Here is a 20,931-nt window from a genome sequence, read left to right as displayed (position 1 = left end):
AGATGGTGCTGGCACCATAAAAACAGACCCCCATTTCATAGAACTCTGCTTTAAAATTAAGCCCTTTGCACTAGCTTTACCATATGCTCACAGATGCTTTTTATAAATCACAGAAAATATGGCAGTCTCTGATACTGACAGATTCTCTAGGAAAACGGACTGAATAAAGCATGAGATTACATCCCTGGTCACAGGGTGCTGAGGGTCAACTCACCCTTTTTTTTTTTAATAACTCTGGACCATTTTCTGATGAAATGCAGGGAGAGGTCTTTCCACTCAGCAAGGCAGAGCCTAGAATTATACATTGGCAGTGGAAAATTTTCCCCAAAGGCTTCCTTTGCTTCCCTGTAATCTACCCCCACAGATACTTCTTATATCTCATCTCCATCTCTCTTGGGCAAGAGTTTAATTTCTATGTAGATTCCCATGATAGAATTTATTACATTAAACAAACACAACTTAAACTTTGCCCCTCTCACATGAATGGATGAAATAAAATGACGGGGTGCCTGGGTGGCTCAGTGGGATAAGCCTCTGCCTTCAGTTCTGGTCATGGTCCCAGGATCCTGGAATCAAGCTCTACATTGGGCTCTCTGCTCAGCGGGGACCCTGCTTCCCCTTCTCTCTCTTCCTGCTTCTATGCCTACTTGTGATATCTCCCTCTCTCTCTGTCAAATAAATAAATAAAATCTTTAAAAAAAAAAAAGAAATAAAATGGAGCTGAACATGGCCTATGCTGCTTTGGGGCCATATTTACTATCATGTCATTCCATGCTGTTCACGACAGGGATAGATACCCAGATACATAATCCATAAGATGGCTAACAGTCTATGATGTAACCTGGCTAAAAAGAGGAGGTGGCCCATAACAGATGCTCTGAAATTTGATCTAATAGATACTGAGATTCTCTGAAGTTGACTGTGAATATTAAGCTGAAAGAATGTCACTTGAGTGTTAAGACTATAAGGAACAATGAAGAGACAAAGACATAACACAGGGAAAATGTGAGCTAGACAGGGAGGAAGGTAGAGAAATAGAACAGTAATGCAGAGGAAGTAGTGTTGCTCTAAGAAAGAAGGAAGACGCATGGAAATTTTGAGAGAAATAGGAGAATGATCTCTGAATCTGCAACATTTTATAACAGGTAAAGAATGGGATCCAGAGCACAAGTGGAGGTACTGGTTTTCGATAAAAGGAGGCCTTTGTAATAAGATGAAAGACAGAGATGGTGGGTACAGATGCAGTTGTGTTTATAAATTTGGAGGGTGAAAGATGACTTTCCATTGGATGATTTCTCTTTTTGCTATACAGTATGAAGTGAGGTCATCAGCTGGGAATGAGTGGTGGTGAAGGGGTTACAGGAAATATAAGGAGAGAGAGGGATGTATGAAATAGTTATATGAGGAGGGAGGAAATTAAGTCTAATAGAGAAACATTGTAGGCTTGATGGGCAATATAAGTACTCCTTTATAGGTAAATGATTTTGTCAGCTAGGAGAACAGAGGTGTAGTATTGCTTGGATATACCAATGTTAGAGTCATTTCTTCCTTTGATTTCTTAAAGGTTTAATCCTTTGGGATGACTGTACTTGTGGACTACAGAATGATGTCTCTTACAACATGTCCAGAGTTTTTCTGAATCCTCCTCTTTTTAGCCAGGTTACATCACAGACTGTTAGCCATCTTATGGATTATGTATCTGGGTATCTGGTATTTCTAAAATATACATCTTCTAATGGTAGACAACATCCAAAGTCTATACACCCATATGCTATCCAGAAATATCAGTGATTCTCATAAATCCATCCCCATAACATCTACTGAATGGTCACCCCCTTTCCAAGAAACCCTTTAGTATATTTCCAAGAAATATACTATCAGTGTTGGATCATAGAAATATATTCCTACTGAATGACTAACATAAGTAAACTTTATCAACCTAAGAATGATCTAACCTTCCTCTTCTGTCACATGCACACTAACCAGGTCATCAAAGAAGGGAAAGGAAAGGATTCAGAAAAACTCTGGACATCAGTCCATCCAGACCATTAGAGCTGTGCTAAGATATGTCACACTCTACTCTCCTCAAAACTATCTACGAACTTCCAATCCTACAAAAATTAATTAAGCCAACACTGAAAAAAAAAAATCAGTAACAGAAGGTGTGGAGTATAAAAAACCTGGCTTTTTTAATGTTACAGAGAACCTCTCAGTCCTATCAACATCTTTAAACTCAATTTGGATGGATAATGTTCACTTGTAAAATCAGAAATCAGATTTTCATTTTTCTTCCTAAAGGTAGAATATTAGGTATTCTTCACACATATTTCTGAAAAAAAAGTCTCCTGAGAATATATAACAATAAATATTTCTTACCTGAATCATATGAATAAAGTCCCACTTCTGAAATTCTTTTTTCTCCATGATTCTATTTTGATATTCAGATGATGTCTCCTTATGCCAAGCAAACTTTATGTTCTCAAGGTTTGATGTCTTGGCTACAAGCTCTAAAATACAGAAAAGAGATGGCACACCATCAATTTTAATTGCAAATGTAGAATCCATTTCCATTTCGAATTTTAATGCAATCAATGTTATATACATAACAGATATAAAGCACATTTTTCTTTTTTATGTAGCTCTGGAAGACCAAAGAGTTCATCCTGATTTTTTTCTAGTATTAAATGAAATTAGGGAAGAAAGAAAGAGTCAATAAGAAATAATTATAAGAACGCTGATCAGATATTGGTTGCATTTTACCAGTATTAATGGGAAATCAACTGGTGAATTTTATCAGTGGAAAACAAATGATATGTTTCTGTAACCCAGGAGTCAGCAGACCATGGCCGATGGACCATATCTGGCTCACTACCTATTTCTAGACTGCAAACTAAAAACATATACTATTGCACTTTCTGACTTTATGCCTGTTTTGCATATCTCATGCTGCTGGATTTTTAAACGGTTGAAGGAAAAATCAAAAGAATAATATGTCATGAAATGTGAAAATGATATAAAAATCAAACTTTAGTATTTATAAATAAAGTTTTATTGGAACATATGAACACTCATATGTTTGTCAGCATCATCTGTGACTGCCGTGGTGCTACAGTAGGAGAGTTGACTAATGTGAGAGAGATCATGTGGCCTAAAAATATTTAGAGTGTGTATTTGTGTATTTTTTCAGAGAGGTTTGCTGACTCCTGCTATATATAATCCATTAAACACAAACCGTTTAAGAGCAAGGGTTCTGTTTAAATATTTTTTAATGAATTAATGACTCTGTCTCTAAGAATAAACATCAAAAATAGTAGTTGATCACCAGGGAATAGACGAATCAGTACAAAAAGAAATCTAATTATTCATTGTTCATATTTCTGAGATGTTAGTCATGTCTTCCAAGAAAACAAATTAAATATGTTCTTTTCCCAATAAGCTTACAAAGAACATACCACAGTAACTATGTTGTTAATGAGTGAGGGGACAAATTTGGGATGATAAGCCTTTCAGGATAGGATTTTACATAGAGCACCATAGCATACAGATACCTTTGTACTTGGCAATTTGCTCAGCACTTGGCTCAACAACTTCATTGTTGATATGAATTCCTGGATGTTGAATCTGCACTTTGGAAAGAATTTGAAGATCAATTTCACCTAGAAGACAAGCATATGGAACCTATAATATAAGTCCAGTAAGAAATGATGAAGATAAATCTGACGTAGCGTATTATCTGTCTTACTTGTACTAGGAAAACCCAACATAAATAAAGAATAATGTTCAACTGTGGCCCTGCCACATTGTCTGATGCAGACAGCTAGGTTATAAGTAGGAATGATAATACGACTTAAGGAGGGCTATGATTGTTATTCCTTCTTTCATACATATAACTTTTATTTATCATCTATTACCACATTTTTTTTACTAAAGATTTTATTTATTTATTTGACAGAGAGGGATCACAAGTAGGCAGAGAGTCAGGCAGAGGAGAGGTGAGAGAAGTGGAAAGCCTTATGGAGGGAGACCATTCTTGAGCTCTGTGTTACTAGGTAAAGGGAAGTTAGCTCAGAGACTTCTGGGAGAATGAGGAATTGCAGGTAGACAGGACAGCAAGATAGAGACATGAAGTCAGGGAACAGAATGGTATATATGGACTACTGGCACTCAGAATTTTGGAATATTCAGTAAGTCAGGACCTCCTAGGAAAACTTGAGTCCGGTAGGTAAAATGGAAAGGAGGTTATGGCAAAATAGATATATATTCATTAATGCATGCACAAACAATTAATTGCATACTGTGTGTCCTGCACTGTACTAGGTTCTAGCAAATAATGATAGGAAGAACACAGAGATGCCTGTCCTGTTGAAAATTCAGCCTGTAAATGAGTGAGTGAGAGAGATGGTGATGTTTGATGGATCTGAGTTTTAAACCTGTCTTCTCCACTTACTAGTTGTATATAACTTTCAGGAATTTTTTTTTACCTCTCCAAGCTGTACTTTCCTCATCAGAAAAATAGCAATAATGATAGTACATAATTTATTCATTGTGAAGGTTCAGTGAGGCAATGCATATAAAACTCACTGTAAAATAGACACCCAAAAAACAGTAGCTGTTCATTAGTTTTATTGTTATCATTGAGTGCCTCTCTTTGAAAATATCTCCTCTGTCCCTATTGCTGATGCCTCCAACTTAAGTTCTGCACTTTCATTCTTTAAGGTTATGATGCTGACCTTTACTAAAATAGACCTATGTGCTGGTAAGACTAGCCTATGAAAATGATATTAGTTTTTAACATTTTGGTATATATGACATTAACAGAACCTCTACAAGGATAGATATAGTAGGCAACAAAAGCATAAGTTATAAGACTAGGAGGTCTGGAAGAAAGGAAATGAGGAAGATAAATCAGGAACAAAAGATGCTAAACTAGGAAAAAGGGCAGTCACACAGCACCATGAGAGCCCCAAGAACTGGCAGTAGGAGTTGGTGGCGATGGAGAGGAGAAAGAGTGGTAAGGAAGCTGAAATGGAGGAAAAAGGAGCCTATGTGACAATCTTATGGCCTCACCAACATGACACCTTTTATACTTTCTGTAGTAACTCTAGATGCCACTTATTGGCCACCTACTATTTGTCAAACACTGTGCTTGGCACTTTACTTGGATCATCTCACTTAATCCTGACCACAGAGTTATCACAAATTCTCACAGTACTATTCCCATTCAGATAAGGTGATTAAAGTAACTTAACACTACTTATATGCCTGAAGTTTAAGGCACATTTTTCTGACTCTAAAGTGGTTGTTCTTCTAAACACTTCATACTAAGAAATAGGAAGATACCAAATACTAGAAGGGCATAAGAAGGGTTTTTTTTCCCCCTTTTTTCCAGTAACTATTTTTGAATGATAAACAAAATAATAATAATAATTACTAGGGCAAAAGGCTGAGAAGAAAAGTTGTGGACTAATGAGAAATAGATTATAGCTTGTCCCAAAGGACCAGAGGCCAAAAATTCAATTTTTTTCTTCTATCAACCTAGATACATACATTTTAAGACAAAGAGCACATGAGCAGGGAGGGGAGGGACAAGAAGAGAGGGAAACAGAAAATGTTAAGTAGGCTCCATACCCAGTTGACAGCCTGATCTGCACTTGAATTTGCAATCTTGGAACCATGACCAAGAGTCAGGCACTTAACCAACTGAGCCACCCGGGCATTCCCAACCTAGTCATATATTTTAAACAAAAAAAAAAAAAAAAAAAAAAAAAAAAAGTAATCATTTCTGAGGATCCCAAATCTAACATTTTAGAACTCAGGAGATTGTATTAATTTTCCTCTTAGGGCTTTATTAGCTCTTCTCCTAAGATGGACCCCAACATTTTTGGTCTACCTAAATGGCAGGATGTATCTAGAACATCCCCAGGGTATATTCTTATATTGTTATTTTCCCAAGCAGCAGAATGTTCTACCACAGTCAGAGCCAGCCAGTCCCTCTTTTTAGGGTAATAATGGGAGGCACAATATTAGAATAGCACCTAAGACAAAAAAACCATGGTGTACCTAACAACATCTGGACTGTAAGTCTATGTGTGGCCATAAAGTGTCTGTGAATTTTCTGCTGGACCCCTAGCAGAAATGAATGAGCAAAAAAAGGAGATAATGAAACTCTTTCATCAGGAATTAGCACATAGAATCCGTTTCTGTCTTCATGAGTTGAGTAACCACATTTCCTCTTTGCCAGGGGCAGTTCTACTTTTTGTTTGTTATGCTGGTTTCCCATCTGGTTTTATTCTTGTCCTAAGTTGTTGTTGTTGTTGTTTTTAAATTTTTGACCAAATATCATTATTATTATTATTATTTTATTTTTACAAATAGTTTTTAATAACTATTTTATAAATTGACCAACATAATAAAAACCTTTTGATAAATATTTTTTAAAATTATAATAATTTTAATTCTTTACCCACTCCCTACAGCTCCCATGCTTTAAAAATATATATATATATATATTTATTTTAGGGAAGAGGGCACAGAGGGAAAGGGAAAGAGAGAATTCTCAAGCAGACTCCCCACTAAGTGTAGAGCCTGATGCGGGGCTTGATCCTAGGACCCTGAGATCATGACCTGAGCCAAAGAGAGTCTGATGTTCAACTCCTTATCCAACCAGATGCCCCCACAGCTCTCACTCTTATAAGTATTCTGGATTTGACAATAAATAATTCCACCATGCTGATGAGACACTTATTCTCTGGGCTATGTCTATTATTTATAATAGACTGCATTATTTCTTATTATAATAGATTATATAGATAGATGATAGATAGGCAGACAGACAGACAGACAGACAGATAGTTGTAGAGATCACCCAAAATATAATACAATCCTTGTTCTCATACCCTACACAGTTGGCTTCCTAGTATCTCTCAGAAATAGGAGACCTATGTTTAAAAAAATGACTAATGTGAACATCTTCCTCAACAAAAAGAGAATAATAAAGAGGTAGTTCAGATGTTCTATAGCATTATGTCCTATAGTCTGTCTTGACATTTAGTTATAAATGTCTTAGCATTTAGTTATAAATATATGTCTTAGCATTTAGTTATAAATATATTTATATATACATAAGACATAAAAATATGTCAGCATTTAGTTATAAATATATTTTTAATACATTACCTATGTTGTTCACTATCCATTCTGTCTCCCAAGATGTGCTCCTTCCTTCTTTCTCCTTCTCAGCTGTGTGTAAATTTCCTGCTAAATGTTTCTTTATTTTTTCCCATTCCTATTAGCAATCCTTGTTCAGTCCCAATTATCTGTGTCTTCGAATTCTGCAAAAATATCCTAAAATTTCACCCTCTCTCTGCTGAACTTTCTGTCCCTCAAAGCCATCACTACAACAATCGTCCGAAACTCTAAGCTAAGCAAGCCCGTCACTTCCCTGCTTAAAAACCTTCCGACTAATCAACTAGATGAAGTCCAAGCTCTTAAACTGAGCATAGACCACCCTGCCTGCTTCCTAATCTCATCTCTCACAGCTTCACGTTTTGAAACTTTTGGCTCCAGAACCTTGAATTTCTTGCATTTTTACCCTTCTTTCTCCCCTGCTGCCCTCCTCATACACCATGCTCTTCTGTGCTTTTTGTCGTCTGCCAGGAATCCTTCCCCTCATTTCTTTACATCATCTAACTCCAACACATCTTGAACTCTTCTACACATGACTAATTACCTTGGAAAACTTTCCCACAGAGCCTGGAAATAGCATCAAAATCCTTCAGACAGAAATGACCCATCAATTGACTGGAGTTTGCAACACAGACAAAACCTTGTGTTCTCTGATATAAATTATTGATTTACTTCACTTACTTTATTCACTAGAAAAGACTTGATTTCAACAAGTTTGTTAGAAAGTGTCAAGGACTCTAAAATGCTAGATTGAATGACTGAGCAGGTTTGATCATCAATCACTGTAAAGCATTGTGAGGGGTTATTTGAACTGTAGTACCATGAGTCAGCAATAAGAGATTCAAACAAACAAAACCAAAAACAAATAAAAGGGGAAAAAAGAGAGAAAAAAAAGGAAGGGGATCATTTTTTCTTTCTCAACTGAATTTTCCTGAGTAGGAGCCCTAACATTATGAATGTGTTCCATTATCAGACATTAAGCATACTAGAAATGCTTTTCAGAGAGCACATAAGCCAAACTAACATGCCAAAAGAATGGGAGAAAGTAAACTAGAAATGAATCAATCAAATAATTCAGAAATTCTCAGCAAATTAAGAGGTAAATGAAAGAAATGTGGAAGCCAACACTTTTATTGTGCATTGCAAAGCCTCCTGGAAATCCTAACTTTGAGGTCCAAGAAAACAGCATTTACAGAGAAGAAGGCAACATGTTTATCTCAAAGTCAGTCTCTTATTAGGCATTGTTTGATCGTAATTCTGACAGTTTTAGACTACTTATTTATAACATCTTAAATCTTCAGCTACATAAATGCCAACAGTTGTTGGGGTTAACTAAAGTTTTATTATGTGTTTCCCCTTAAAGGTTTGGCAAAATCTGCAGTTTCCTATGTCAAATGGAAAAATTATAATGATTTAAAAACTCTATTTTTATATACTATCTTTTTGGAGTCTATGCATTTTATGATGATGTAATTGATTTTCTCAGTTGGTTAATATGTAAAACTTGAGCAAAGTTGAGAAAATCCAAATGTGTCAAAATGTTATAGAGTACTTTGTTTTAATATACAGTGTTTAGAAAGATATGCACCAGTTTACAATCATTGGTTATCTCAGGTGGTGGAATTACAGGTTATTTTTCATCCACCCCCCTTTTTTTTAAATTTTCATTCCTGTGACCTTTTCATTACAGAAATGAAAACATGTACCTCCCACTCACTTTCATCCATTTTGCCCATACCCCAACCCCCTTCCTTGGGCAATCACCAGTTTGTTCTCTATATATAGGAGTCTGTTTCTGCTTCACTTGTTTGTTTTGTTTTTGTTTATATTCTATTTAAAAGTGAAATCATGGGCATCTGGGTGGCTCAGTGGGTTAAAGCCTCTGCCTTTAGCTCAGGTCATGATCCCAGGATCCTGGGATCAAGCCCAGCATCGGGCTCTCTGCTCAGCAGGGAGCCTGCTTCCCCATCTCTCTCTGCTGCCTCTGCCTACTTGTGATCTCTGTCAAATAAATTAAATCTTAAAAAAAATTTTTAGGGGGATTATGGACATTGGGGAGGGTATGTGCTTTGGTGAGTGCTGTGAAGTGTGTAAACCTGGTGATTCACAGACCTGGACCCCTGGGGATAAAAATATATGTTTATAAAAAATAAAAAATTTAAAAAAATTTTTTTTTAAATAAAGTGAAATCATATGGTATTTGTCTTTCTCAGGTTGACTTATTTCACTTAGCATAATCCATGTTGTTGCAAATGGCAATATTTTATTCTTTTTTATTGCTGAGGATTATTCCTGTGTTTGTGTTTGTGTGCGTGTGCATGTGTGTATATGTGTACACACATCTTCTTTATTCATTCATCATTTGGTAGACACTTACGTAGCTTCCAAATCGTCACTACCGTAAGTAATCCTGCAATGAACACAGGGATGCATAGAGCTTTTCAAGTTAGTTCTTTTGTTTTCTTTAAGTAAATACACAGAAGTGTAATTACTGAACTATATGGTATTTCTGTTTTTAGTTTTTTTGTGGAACCTCCATGCTGTTTCCCATAGTGGCTGCACCAATGTACATTCCCACCAAGAGTGCATGAAGTTTAGTTTTTTTCCACATCTTTGCCCAGATACTGGCCATTCTGACAGTGTGAGGTGATATCTCACTGGTGGTCTTGATTTTCAATTCCGTGATGATGAGTAATGTTGAGCATCTTTTTATGTGTTTGTTAGCTATCTGTATGTCTTCTTTGAAAAATTATTCAAATCCTCTGAGGATTTGAATAGGATTTGAATCCTCAGAGGATTATTCAAATCCTCTGCCCACTTTTAATTGGTTATTTGTTTTTTCTTGTATTGAGTTCGGAGTTCTTTACATAGTTTGGATATTGACCACTCATCAGATACTGGATTTACAAATATCTTTCCCATTCAGTAGGTTGCCTTATTGTTTTGTTGATTGTCTCTTTCACTGTGCAAAACCTTTTTGTTTTGGCACAGTCACAATAGTTTATTTTTGGTTTTGTTTCCCTTGCCTGAGGAGACAGATCCAGAAAAATGTTTCTAAGACCAATGTCAAGGAGACTACTGACAATATTTTGTTCTAGGAGTTTTAGGATTTCAGGTGTCATATTTAAGCCTTTAATCCATTTTGAATTTAATTTTGTGTATGGTGTAATATGGTGGGTCATCTTTTGTATGCAGCTATCCAGTTTTCCCAGAATCATTTATTTAAGAGATTGCCTTTTCCCCCATTGTATATTCCCGCCTCATTTCCTGTAGATTAATTGACCATATAAGTGTAGGTTTATTTCTGGACACTCTATTCTGTTTCATTGATCTATGTGTCTATTTTTGTGCCAGTACCATACTGTTTAGATCACTGCCTCCAGCTTTGCTCTTCTTTTCAAACTTGCTTGGCTATTTGGGGTCTTTACATCCAAATTTTAGAATTGTTTTTTTTTCTAGTTGTTTGAAAAATGCTGTTGGTATTTTGATAGGGATTGCATTAAATGTGTAGATTGTTTTGGGTACTATGAGTATTTTAACAAATTTTTTTCTTCCAATCCATGAGCATGGAATGTCTTTCTATTTCTTTGTATGATCTTCAATGTTCTTTCATCAGTGTTTTATAGTTTTCAGAGTATAAGTATTTTACCTCTTTGGTTAAGTTTTTCCTAGATATCTCATTATATTTGGTGTAATTGTAAATGAGATTTTTTTTCTTAATTTCTCTTTCTGTTGTTTCGAGTGTATAGGAATGCGAAAGATTTTGTACACGGACTTTGTATCCTGCAACTTTACTGATTTCATCTGGTAAATGAAACTGATAATTCCAGTAAGGTTTTTTGTTTGTTTGTTTATTTGTTTGTTTGGTGGAGTCTTCAGGGTTTTCTATAGAGAGTATCATGTCACTTACAAATTGTGAAAGTTTTACTTCTTTACTGATTTGGATGTCTTTTATTTCTCTTTGTTGTCTGATTGCTGTGGCTAGGACTTTCAGTACTATGTTAAATAAAAGTGGTGAGGTTGGACATCCTTGTCTTATTTCTGACCTTAGGGCAAAAGCTCTCAGTTTTTCCCCACTGAGGAAGATATATATCCTTTATTATGTTGAGGTGTGTTCCCTCTAAACCTACTTTATGGAGGGTTTTATCATGGATGGATGTTATACTTTGTCAAATGCTTTTTCTGCATCTATTGAAATAATCGTATGGTTTTATCTTTTCTCTTACTGATGTTAGGTATCACATTGACTGATTTGCAAATACCAAACCACCCTTGCTTCCCAGAATAAATCATGCTTGATCGTGGTGAATGATTTTTTAAAATGTATTGTTGGATTATGTTTGCTAGTATTTTGTTGAAGACTTTTGCGTCTATGTTCCTCAGAGATCTTGGCCTGTAGTTCTCCCTTTTAGTGGTGTCTATCTGGTTTTGGTATCAGGGTTATGCTGGCCTCATTGAATGAATTTGGAAGTTTTCCTTCCTCCTCCTCCTCCCCCTTCCCTTCTCCCCTCCTCCTCCTCCACCTTTTGAATAGTTTGAGAAGAACAGATATTAATTCTTCTTTTTTTATTTGGAGATAATTATTAGCATTTTAAAAAATTTAATTTTTTTTTTTTCAGTGTTCCAAAATTCAAAATGATTCGTAGAGTTCACCTGTGAGGCCATGTGGTCCTGGACTTTTGTTTGCTGGCAGTTTTTTTGTTTTTTGTTTTTTGAGGTTTTTGTTTTTGTTTTTAATTTATTTGGCAGAGAGCGTTCACAAGTAGGCAGAGAGGCAGGCAGAGAGAGAGAAGGGGAAGCAGGCTCCCCACTGAGCAGAGAACCTGATGCGGGGCTCGATCCCAGGACCCTGAGATCATGACCTGAGCCGAAAGCAGAGGTTTTTAACCCACTGAGTCACCCAGGCGTCCCTCCCCTTTTTTCTTTGTCTCGTTTTCCTTTATTAAGTTGATGGTCATTTAGGTTTGAACCCATTCTTTACTCTTCTCCTCCCCATGCCGTATGTATACACTGCCATATTTTGCATTCTTTTACTTTGTGAGTTGACTGATTTTTTTTACAGAAATATTCGTTCTTACTGCTGTTGTGTTTCCTGCCTTTATACTGTCACTTTTGGTCTCCTCTTTTTGCTCAGAGTCCCTTTTCCTATTTCTTGCAGACTGTTTCAGTGGTCATGAACTCCTTTAGTTTTTGTTTGTCTGGGAAACTCTTTATCTCTCCTTGTATTCTGAATAATACCCTTGCTTGATACAGTATTCTTGGCTGCAGATATTTCCCATTAGCACTGTGACTATATCATGGTACTCCTTTCTGGCTTGTTAAGAAAGGAGTTGGCTTGAAAAATCTCCTGCTAGCCCTGTGGGTTTTCCCTTGCATGTTATTGTCTTCTTTTGTCTTGCTGCTTTTAAAATTTTTTTCCTTATCATTATATTTTACCAATTTAATTACAATATATCTTGGTATGGATCTGCCGTTGTTGATTTTGGTGAGAGTTCTCTGTGCTCTTGGATCTGAATATATTTCCTTTCCCAGATTAGGGATGTTTTCAGTTATTATTTCTTTGCATAATTCTCTGCCCCCTTCTCTCCTTTTTCCTGTGTTATTTTCTCTCAAACAAAATATGCTGATCTTAATTTAGAAAGTTAAATGAAAATTAATTTCTTAAAATCCCCTTCATACAAATCTTCCTTTGTACCACCCCATTCCTCAAATCAGCCACAAGTATAAAATGACTTTGTTTCTCTTTTGGGGCTATGTTGAATCTTTATTTAATTTTATAGTCAGATAGTTCTGTGGTTGGGATATCTCGATTTCATATGAGCCATATTTTAAATGCATCATATCTGTATTTAAAGGGATATATATATTTGAAATCCCTGACAGTGGAACTTAGAAAAAGTTCAAAAACAAGGAAAGGGGGCGGGGATCTCATCTTCTAGACAACCTTTCTCCATTCCCTCAACTTGAGTGATATATTTAATCAGATAGCAGAGGAGTGTTACATTCTTGCTTGAAATCCAAGGTCAGCTGATTAAATATAGAAAAAAAAATATGAAAAGGAAAACTCATAGGTTATGGATAGACAAAACTGAGCTCAAATTTAGTATTTTCCAGAATTATCTTATATAAATTTATTAATATCTCTACCCTTTAAAGTACATATGTGTAAATTAGGGATAATGTGGTCTATGCTATTGTAAAGGGCAGAGGCACTTTTTTTTTTTTTTTAAAGATTTTATTTATTTATTTGACAGAGAGAAATCACAAGTAGATGGAGAGGCAGGCAGAGAGAGAGAGAGAGAGGGAAGCAGGCTCCCTGCTAAGCAGAGAGCCCGATGCGGGACTCGAAAGGGCAGAGGCACTATATGGAGATCTTGTACTTCAGTTCATGATTATATAGTAATTGCTCAATAAATTGAAGCTATTTTACATTAATTCAATGAATATTCTTCAGCACCTACTAAATGCCAAGTCCTAATCACTGGAGATATAGCAATGAATAATACAGACAAAAATACTCAATTGGTATGAATAGTGATAAGTCTCATGGAGAATAACCAAGGCAAAAGGAGCAAGGGGGAAGCCATGGAGGAGAGTTTGTGAATCTCGACTGATTGGTCAAGTAGTCTTCATGTAAAAAGTGACATTTAAGAGAAAGTTTAAGGAGATGAGGAATGAGGGAATGAAGTTTTACCCTTCTAAATGAGCAGCTACATAATAAAATGACAACTTGTAAGAGCAGTCATCATGTATTTGTATTGTCTTGATTGTTCTTCTTACTTGTCTTCCATCAAATGAAACACAAATCCCAGCTTGAGAACCTTAGAGTTTCCCAAAATGAGAAAATCTTTGGGTCAAGAAAATGGTGGATTAAAGACTGGAGATACCACTTTCCATTTGATTTCCTTCTATTCTTGCTTCATTTCTCATATTGAAATGCATGTGTATTCTTTAGATTAATAGCAGGAAAAATTTTATTCTATTACATGTTGCATTAAGATCATAATCTTCTTTGTTCTCTCTACTAGAATATCAAGCAAAAAAAAAAAAATGTATGGAGAAAAATTGCCCAGATAACTCTGTGCTTAGTGATGAAAAACAATTTCAGCTATGGGTTTGTAACCAGAGCAAGAGCAATCTGATGTTGAGCTGCAGTGAGAATGATAGAAGATTCTTGACAAGATCACCTCATCTCTCTCTCTCTCTCTCTCTCTCTCTCTCTTTCCTTGGGTGCCTCAGGATTGAGGCAATTCTGTCAGTAAAGAAATATGAGATAGAATATTAAAATAGCTCTAGGGTCTCAGGAAGGGAATTATAAATATAAATTCTGAGTCAAAAGGGCATTGCCATTTGTTTTTGTGTGTCTTCTGGCTATTAGCCCAGGAACAAAACTGCCTGAATACTTTGCAACTGCAGGAGGCCTAAAAAGAGCCATGATACCAAAATGTATGAAGTACAACTTAGAAAAAAATGTCCCAAAAGGTGCCTAACACTGAAATGTAGAGATATTTGATGAACAATTCACGTGAGTTTTGCCTTAACTTTTAATTTATAAATCCTAACTGCACAGATACTTGACAGCTACTTCAACACATACATAGAAAGAAGTAAAGTCTATCCATACCATATTGTAATGTCTAAAAGTTACACTGTTTTACCCTCAGTGAAGTGCTAACATTCTCTTAACTTTTCTTCCTCATGCCCAAAGACAGGACTTATAAGATTAAACTACTTGAACTGGCAAAGGTAGTCCAAGATAATCACACAGATGGTGTGATTTCATCAACACTGGCATGCATGCGTGCTCTCTCATACCTCTCTGTCTCTCAAATAAACTTCACAAGCACTCATGTGAGCCTGCAATATTAATAATCATTAAAACACAAATTTTTCTTGCTGAGGAAAATTATTAGTCATTTATACCCTTGTATGAATAGAGTCTAAGGGACTGCTACCCTCATGGAATAAAAAAACAGGAAACCGTTATTAACAAATGTCTCTAAAAGAGGCAGTGGATAATTACCATCCTTTTGGCCACCATCACCCTCATAATAATGACTAACATGTACTTGGATCAGGCATGGAAGAATCTGTGTCCTCTGAAAAAAAACCTCTGCTAAGCTATAACAAAGATAACATGGTTCTTAAAATATTTGTACAGGTATAATGCTATTGCCAGTGAGTCATAAATGGCCAAAGGAAAACTGTCCCAAAAACATATATATGGGAGCAGTGCTTTGGGTATCAGCCACATAGCTAAAGTTGCTGTCAGAAGTCAATGAGTATACTCTTTATCATCATCTCTCATCAACTATAAGATTATAATTTTAATTGGGTTTATTTTTCCTGTTCCTGGTTATAAAATGTATACCACAGAAAACTTGAGAAAAAGATATGAAGTAAAATATCAAATAAATAGCTCACTACCAGAGAAAACAAAAATTAACATTTTAGGGGCACCTGGGTGGCTCAGTGGGTTAAGCCTCTGCCTTCGGCTCAGGTCATGATCCCAGGGTCCTGGGATCAAGCCCCACATTGGGCTCTCTGCTCAGCAGGGAGCCTGCTTCCTCCTCTCTCTCTGCCTCTCTGCCTACTTGTGATCTCTGTTTGTCAAGTAAATAAATTTTAAAAAAAAATTAACATTTTAGCTTATTTCCTGCTTATGCTCTTCCTTTTTTACTTTCAAATAATTTCCTTTAGTCTACCCAGGCAAGATCATTATGTATATGAACTATTTTGATTTTCTTTCTTGAGAGTTAAATCATGAATATATCAAAATATACTTAAATGTGTTATTTATGGTGGCAATACTATATTCTCTAAAATGGGATAATTGTTTTAATTATCTTTGATACTATAATATAAATGTATATAAGCTTACACATTTGTATGTGGAAATATATATGAATACATATTTATATGTAAATATATCTTAATATATAGTTAGTTGGTATATAGTTAATTTTTTTCTATTATGAAGAACCTGACAACAAACCCTGACTTTTTGTGCAAAAATCTTGATTTTTTTTTTTTTTTCAGATTAATTCCAAGAACCAGAACTCATGGTTAGAATAAGCCTTTTGGGCTTTGGTGGTCTTAAAAATAAAAAAACAAAACAAAACAAAAGACAAGGCCTAAGGACAAGGGTGCCAGATGTTGAGAAAGGATGCAGGCTGAAGAACTGTAGCACATTCTTAGAGACTTCCTCACTGGGCAAGACCAGTCTAAATGCTGGAGCTCTTGGAGATGGGGGGCAGAGGACAGGGGTACGGGGTGGGAGTAGACATGTCCAGGACCCCGTGAGGAGGGGCTGAAGCAGCAGCTGGGGCTGTGGTGGGACAGCAAGGGGGTGGCTATATATTAAGCATGTCAGTATTTTTATGGCCAGAATGAACAGGTCTTTCTGGATTTGATGAATACCAGAACTTTTTTTTGATACATTACTTCAGGAAAGTTTCATTTCATGCCTTTACCTTTTATACATGAAAGCTTCCATATCACTGTAGTCTCATTAGTATTACCTAATGGCTTTTTAAATTCTTGTCGAGTGGTTCTCAGTGAAAATTTGAACTTTTCTTCAAATAGCTTGCTTATTTTAATATTAAATATTAAATACTTTTTCATCACTTCTATAAGTTTGTTGTTGTTGATAGAAACAAAGCTACAGAAGACCCTGGGCATTGATCCCAATCTCTGTAATCCTTAAGCCCCTTTATTAGGTTCAACATCTGCAAAATGAAGATAACAACAGACCCCCTACACTGGGTTGCATGAGTATATACATTAAATCACAAAGTTTTATTCAGTAGTAAATGTCAAGTGGAAGCCTATTCACTAATTAAAGAGATTGTCCCAAACTGTCACAAAAACTGACAAGATACAAATTTTTCCTTCAGCAAAATTGAACAAACCACATGCTAAGGACTTTCAAGTACATTGTAGATATTCAAAACTGTGAATAAAAAGCTCACATGTTAACAGAAAAAGAATGTGGATCTATCACATTGCTTTTTATCTGTTTTACCTATATCAGGCCATTACTGCATTCTTATGAATTCTAAGGCTGTACAACTGAGTTTATTTGCCTTTCTAAGTATACAGTCATTTAATCTGCAAATAATGGTAGTTTTGTCTTCACTCTGCTCATTATCCTGTTTTCTTGTTTCAAGCCTTATTGAATTACCCAAAACAATCTTGTTTACTCTGGTTTTAATGACAATGGTTCCAATGCTATAGCAATATGCTTGCTTCTCTCAAATTGGTAATGTAGTTATTGTTAATAATGCTTCCATTTCACTTGAAAGTTTTAAATACAATGTGGTAAACTATTTTGTTAAAAATTATATGTAGTTTTAATAATATGGTTATGAATGCCTTTAACAAAATATCTGAGGCCCTAAACTATGATTATCCAAAGCAGACAGTCCTAAATTCTGTAAATTAGTTAATCAATAGATTCCATATCATAGAATATCTACTAGTATGCTGCACTTGAGTGAAATAGTACTTACTCATTTCAACTTATAAGTATTACAGATTAAAATTATGTGCATGTCTAGAAGCCCCATTTAAACTCCACTTCCTCAGTATAGCCAAACATGGTGTTAGCCATACCACTCTGGAGAAATGTCTACCACTTTCTAGAAGGTTACTCATGAAACCATAGATTTTTTGGACCAAAAGCACCTTTAATGCCCCCAGCATCCAAGAAATCAGTGCCTAAGTCCTTTCCACAGTATGTCTGAGCAATATTTTCTAGCCTATGCTTACTCCTTGAACCACAGATAACACCTTATCTCAAGATGTGTACTTTCATTCTGGACAAGTTTGTTCAGTAAATTTTAATATTGACTCAAGAAATCTTTCTCTCTTACAACCATTGGTTCTTTAGGGGGTAGATATTCTGTAATTTGATCAACATGAAATTGAAAGACCAAAAGAACCCCCCTGGCTAGAAGTGCATTTTTATCCTGTTAACCAGCTAGTTTCGCTTCTGTATGAACTCTTGCTTGTTTCGCGCCCGCAGGCCCCCTGAACCAATCCGCTGGCGCCAAGTATGCCTGTTCAAACTGTCAACCAATCAGCTCAGCCCTACCCAAAACTTGTTTGTATCTGTCTGTAAAAACCCTGCACCAACCCAGCTCTGGACCCCTCCGCGTTATCGGCAACGAGCGGCGCAGAGGTCCAGGTTCGAACCTGCAATAAACAACCCTTGCTGCTTGGCTTTGACTCACGTCTCTGGTGGTCTTTTAAGGTGGTATTTCAAAATATCTGAAGATGGGAAAAACCACATTCAATCCCCCCACCCACAAGTACTGGGCTTAAAAAAAAAAAAAAAAAACCTTCATTTTCTGTATTTCTTCAGTCATTCCCAGTTTGCTGATATAAATGGTTGGCTTACTCTGGATGACTGAAAAACATTAACCTTTAGTTCCTACCACCTCCTTGCTTCTAAACTTAACACACTGGCTCTTTCTGTTCCTGCCCTAATTACATTTCCTTCCCTTCTATCCAACTAGCTTAGAAAATAAAACTTCTGTGTCACCTTAACATGTCCTTATGAACAGAGACAGAGTTAATATCCAAAAGATTAGATTTTCAAATAGCTGGTTATTATTAAGTACCTAATATCTTGTTTTCCAAGTCAATTATTAACTTTTATGTTTGTTTCATAAAATCTGTTAAACTGGACTAAAGTCAAGAGACCTGCCTTTTGTTCTGCTTTGGTGATTCTCGGGCTTCTTATTTGTAGAATGAGATGTTGATGGTTCCTAAACTCTTTTCTATTTTTTAACCTCAGTAGGAATGCTGATGTCTGCGTGTTGTTGTAGAACAAGAAAATCACCTAATTGCTCTCAGCATTATGTCAACAGAATTATTACCAAAAATATGTCATGAGAGGTTTCATACTACCTATATTTCATATGTGAGTTGCTTCAGTTGATCAAAGATTATCTATAGGGGTACCTGGGAGCTCAGTTGGTTAAGCTTATGACTCTTGATTTCAGCTAAGTTCATGATCTTAGGGTCCTAGGACTAAGCTTTGCATGGTGTTCTATGCTTAGCAGGGAGTCTGCTTGAGGATTCTCTCTCCCTCTTTCTCTATCCTTCCCCCGCTCTCTCTCTATAAAATAAATAAATCTTAAAAAATTATCTATAAACATATATATATATATATATATATATGTATATATATATATATATATATATATATAATGGCAGTTGAGTCAGTACATAAAAGGTTAATAAAAATAGAAGTAAGAAGATTGGATAAAATGAAATTATTTGTTATCATCTTATCTAATCCTTATAAAGCTTTCTGGCATTTGAACATCAGGACTGAATAGTACAGCAGGTTTTCCTTTAAGCAGAGCCCAGAGCAAGGAGAACACATTGCCCATTACAGCCTTCTGGAACATTTTTCCAGGCATAAATGTATGCAGTGTAAATTACTAGCATTCTCCTTTACCAAAAGAATATTTTTTTCTTCATGTACTATCCACCATAAAGACAATATTCATTAAAAATCAAATAATAATGAAACCCCATTGAGTGGCTCAAGCATCAGTATTCAGAATGAACCAAAAAAAAAAAAATCCTATGAGACTTAGAATACAATGCAATTGTTCTCAGTATCTAAAAACAATTGCTAAAATGAACAAGGTATGAGTACTTAACGACCTTGAATAAAAGCAAATCCAGTTGCTTTGTGTTTCATTAAAGCATGTCACCAACTTCTACAGAAGAGAAGCAGGAGACAAAAAGGGTGCATAGTACTCCCCTGCCCACGTTTCTGAAAAGAAAACCAAATAGGCTGACAAAGAGCATGAGTATTAAGTGATAAAAGCAGCAATTTCATTTAGAGAAGTTTTTAGTTTCTTTGCTTTTACTTGCTTTTACATTGTAGTGCGGAGAAGTGGTCGCACCAGTATGTATGTAGAGAAAATATTTGCACCAAAGATATGCAGAAGATAATCTGCAGGTATCTAGGCAATCAGGAAGAGAACATTTACGCAGTGAAACCATACAGGTCTATAAGCTAAGAAGGAAGTAAAATCTTGTACGATACAATATGGGAGCTAAGCACAAGTACTAGACGGGGCCAGTGGCCTTGTTTGCCATGGATTGGAGTTCAGTGACTGACTTGAAAGGATACTGATGTCAAAGGATAATGCAAAACTCTCAGGTATCCTGTAGATTGTAGAACATGTGGAGAGACCATTTCTCTAAAAGATAGGAAGTTCCTCATTGTATAGTAATATACTGTTCTTCTGCCCAGTGCTTGCAGTTAGGCAATGACAGGTTATCAAATAAGCATGTCCCAATTGGTATGTGAGCATTCGAACTAAGTAAATGGGGTCCTCGCACTATAAAGCAGTGCTTTTTCATGCCAGGAACATCTAGACCTAGGAATTTTAAATAAAACAGTTTTTATTTCATATAGCTGATTTGCTTAAGCAAGAATGTTATCTATAGCTTGAATTTCCTTTGGAGTTCTTCTTATATTTCTGATCAATTTCTTATGAAGAGTAACCTTAAAGGGCACCCATATTCTCTCCCCAAGGCAGAGCCTGTTATTAATACAATGTTAGGGCTCAGTCAGAAAAATTCCAAGTGTTGCTTCCTTTGTTTTGGTAAGTTCTCTATATTAGCTCCTATGTGCACCTCTGTGTAAGGAATCACTGTGCAGGCCAAATGTTCCTTTCTCTAGATAGCTTATAAGCATCTGGACAAATTTACATTAGA

At 35.9% G+C, this 20,931-nt stretch overlaps 1 protein-coding gene across 6 annotated transcripts in view; it reads right to left on the bottom strand.

Moving 5' to 3' along the window:
• HNMT (histamine N-methyltransferase) overlaps positions 1–20,931 on the bottom strand; it is a 51,212-nt gene that overhangs the window by 8,190 nt on the left and 22,091 nt on the right. For all 6 annotated transcript variants that reach the window (XM_082689347.1, XM_082689345.1, XM_082689346.1 and 3 more), the window contains 2 exons: positions 3,549–3,656; positions 2,377–2,507 (listed from right to left, as the gene is read on the bottom strand). In XM_082689347.1, the coding sequence (XP_082545473.1) occupies positions 2,377–2,507; positions 3,549–3,656 (239 nt within the window). The remainder of the gene's footprint in view (positions 1–2,376; positions 2,508–3,548; positions 3,657–20,931) is intronic.

Source organism: Mustela nivalis (assembly GCF_964662115.1).
Source record: "Mustela nivalis genome assembly, chromosome: 11".
NCBI lineage: Eukaryota > Metazoa > Chordata > Mammalia > Carnivora > Mustelidae > Mustela > Mustela nivalis.
The sequence above is the reverse complement of the archived record's forward strand: the minus strand, read 5'-3'. Positions and strand labels throughout refer to the sequence as shown.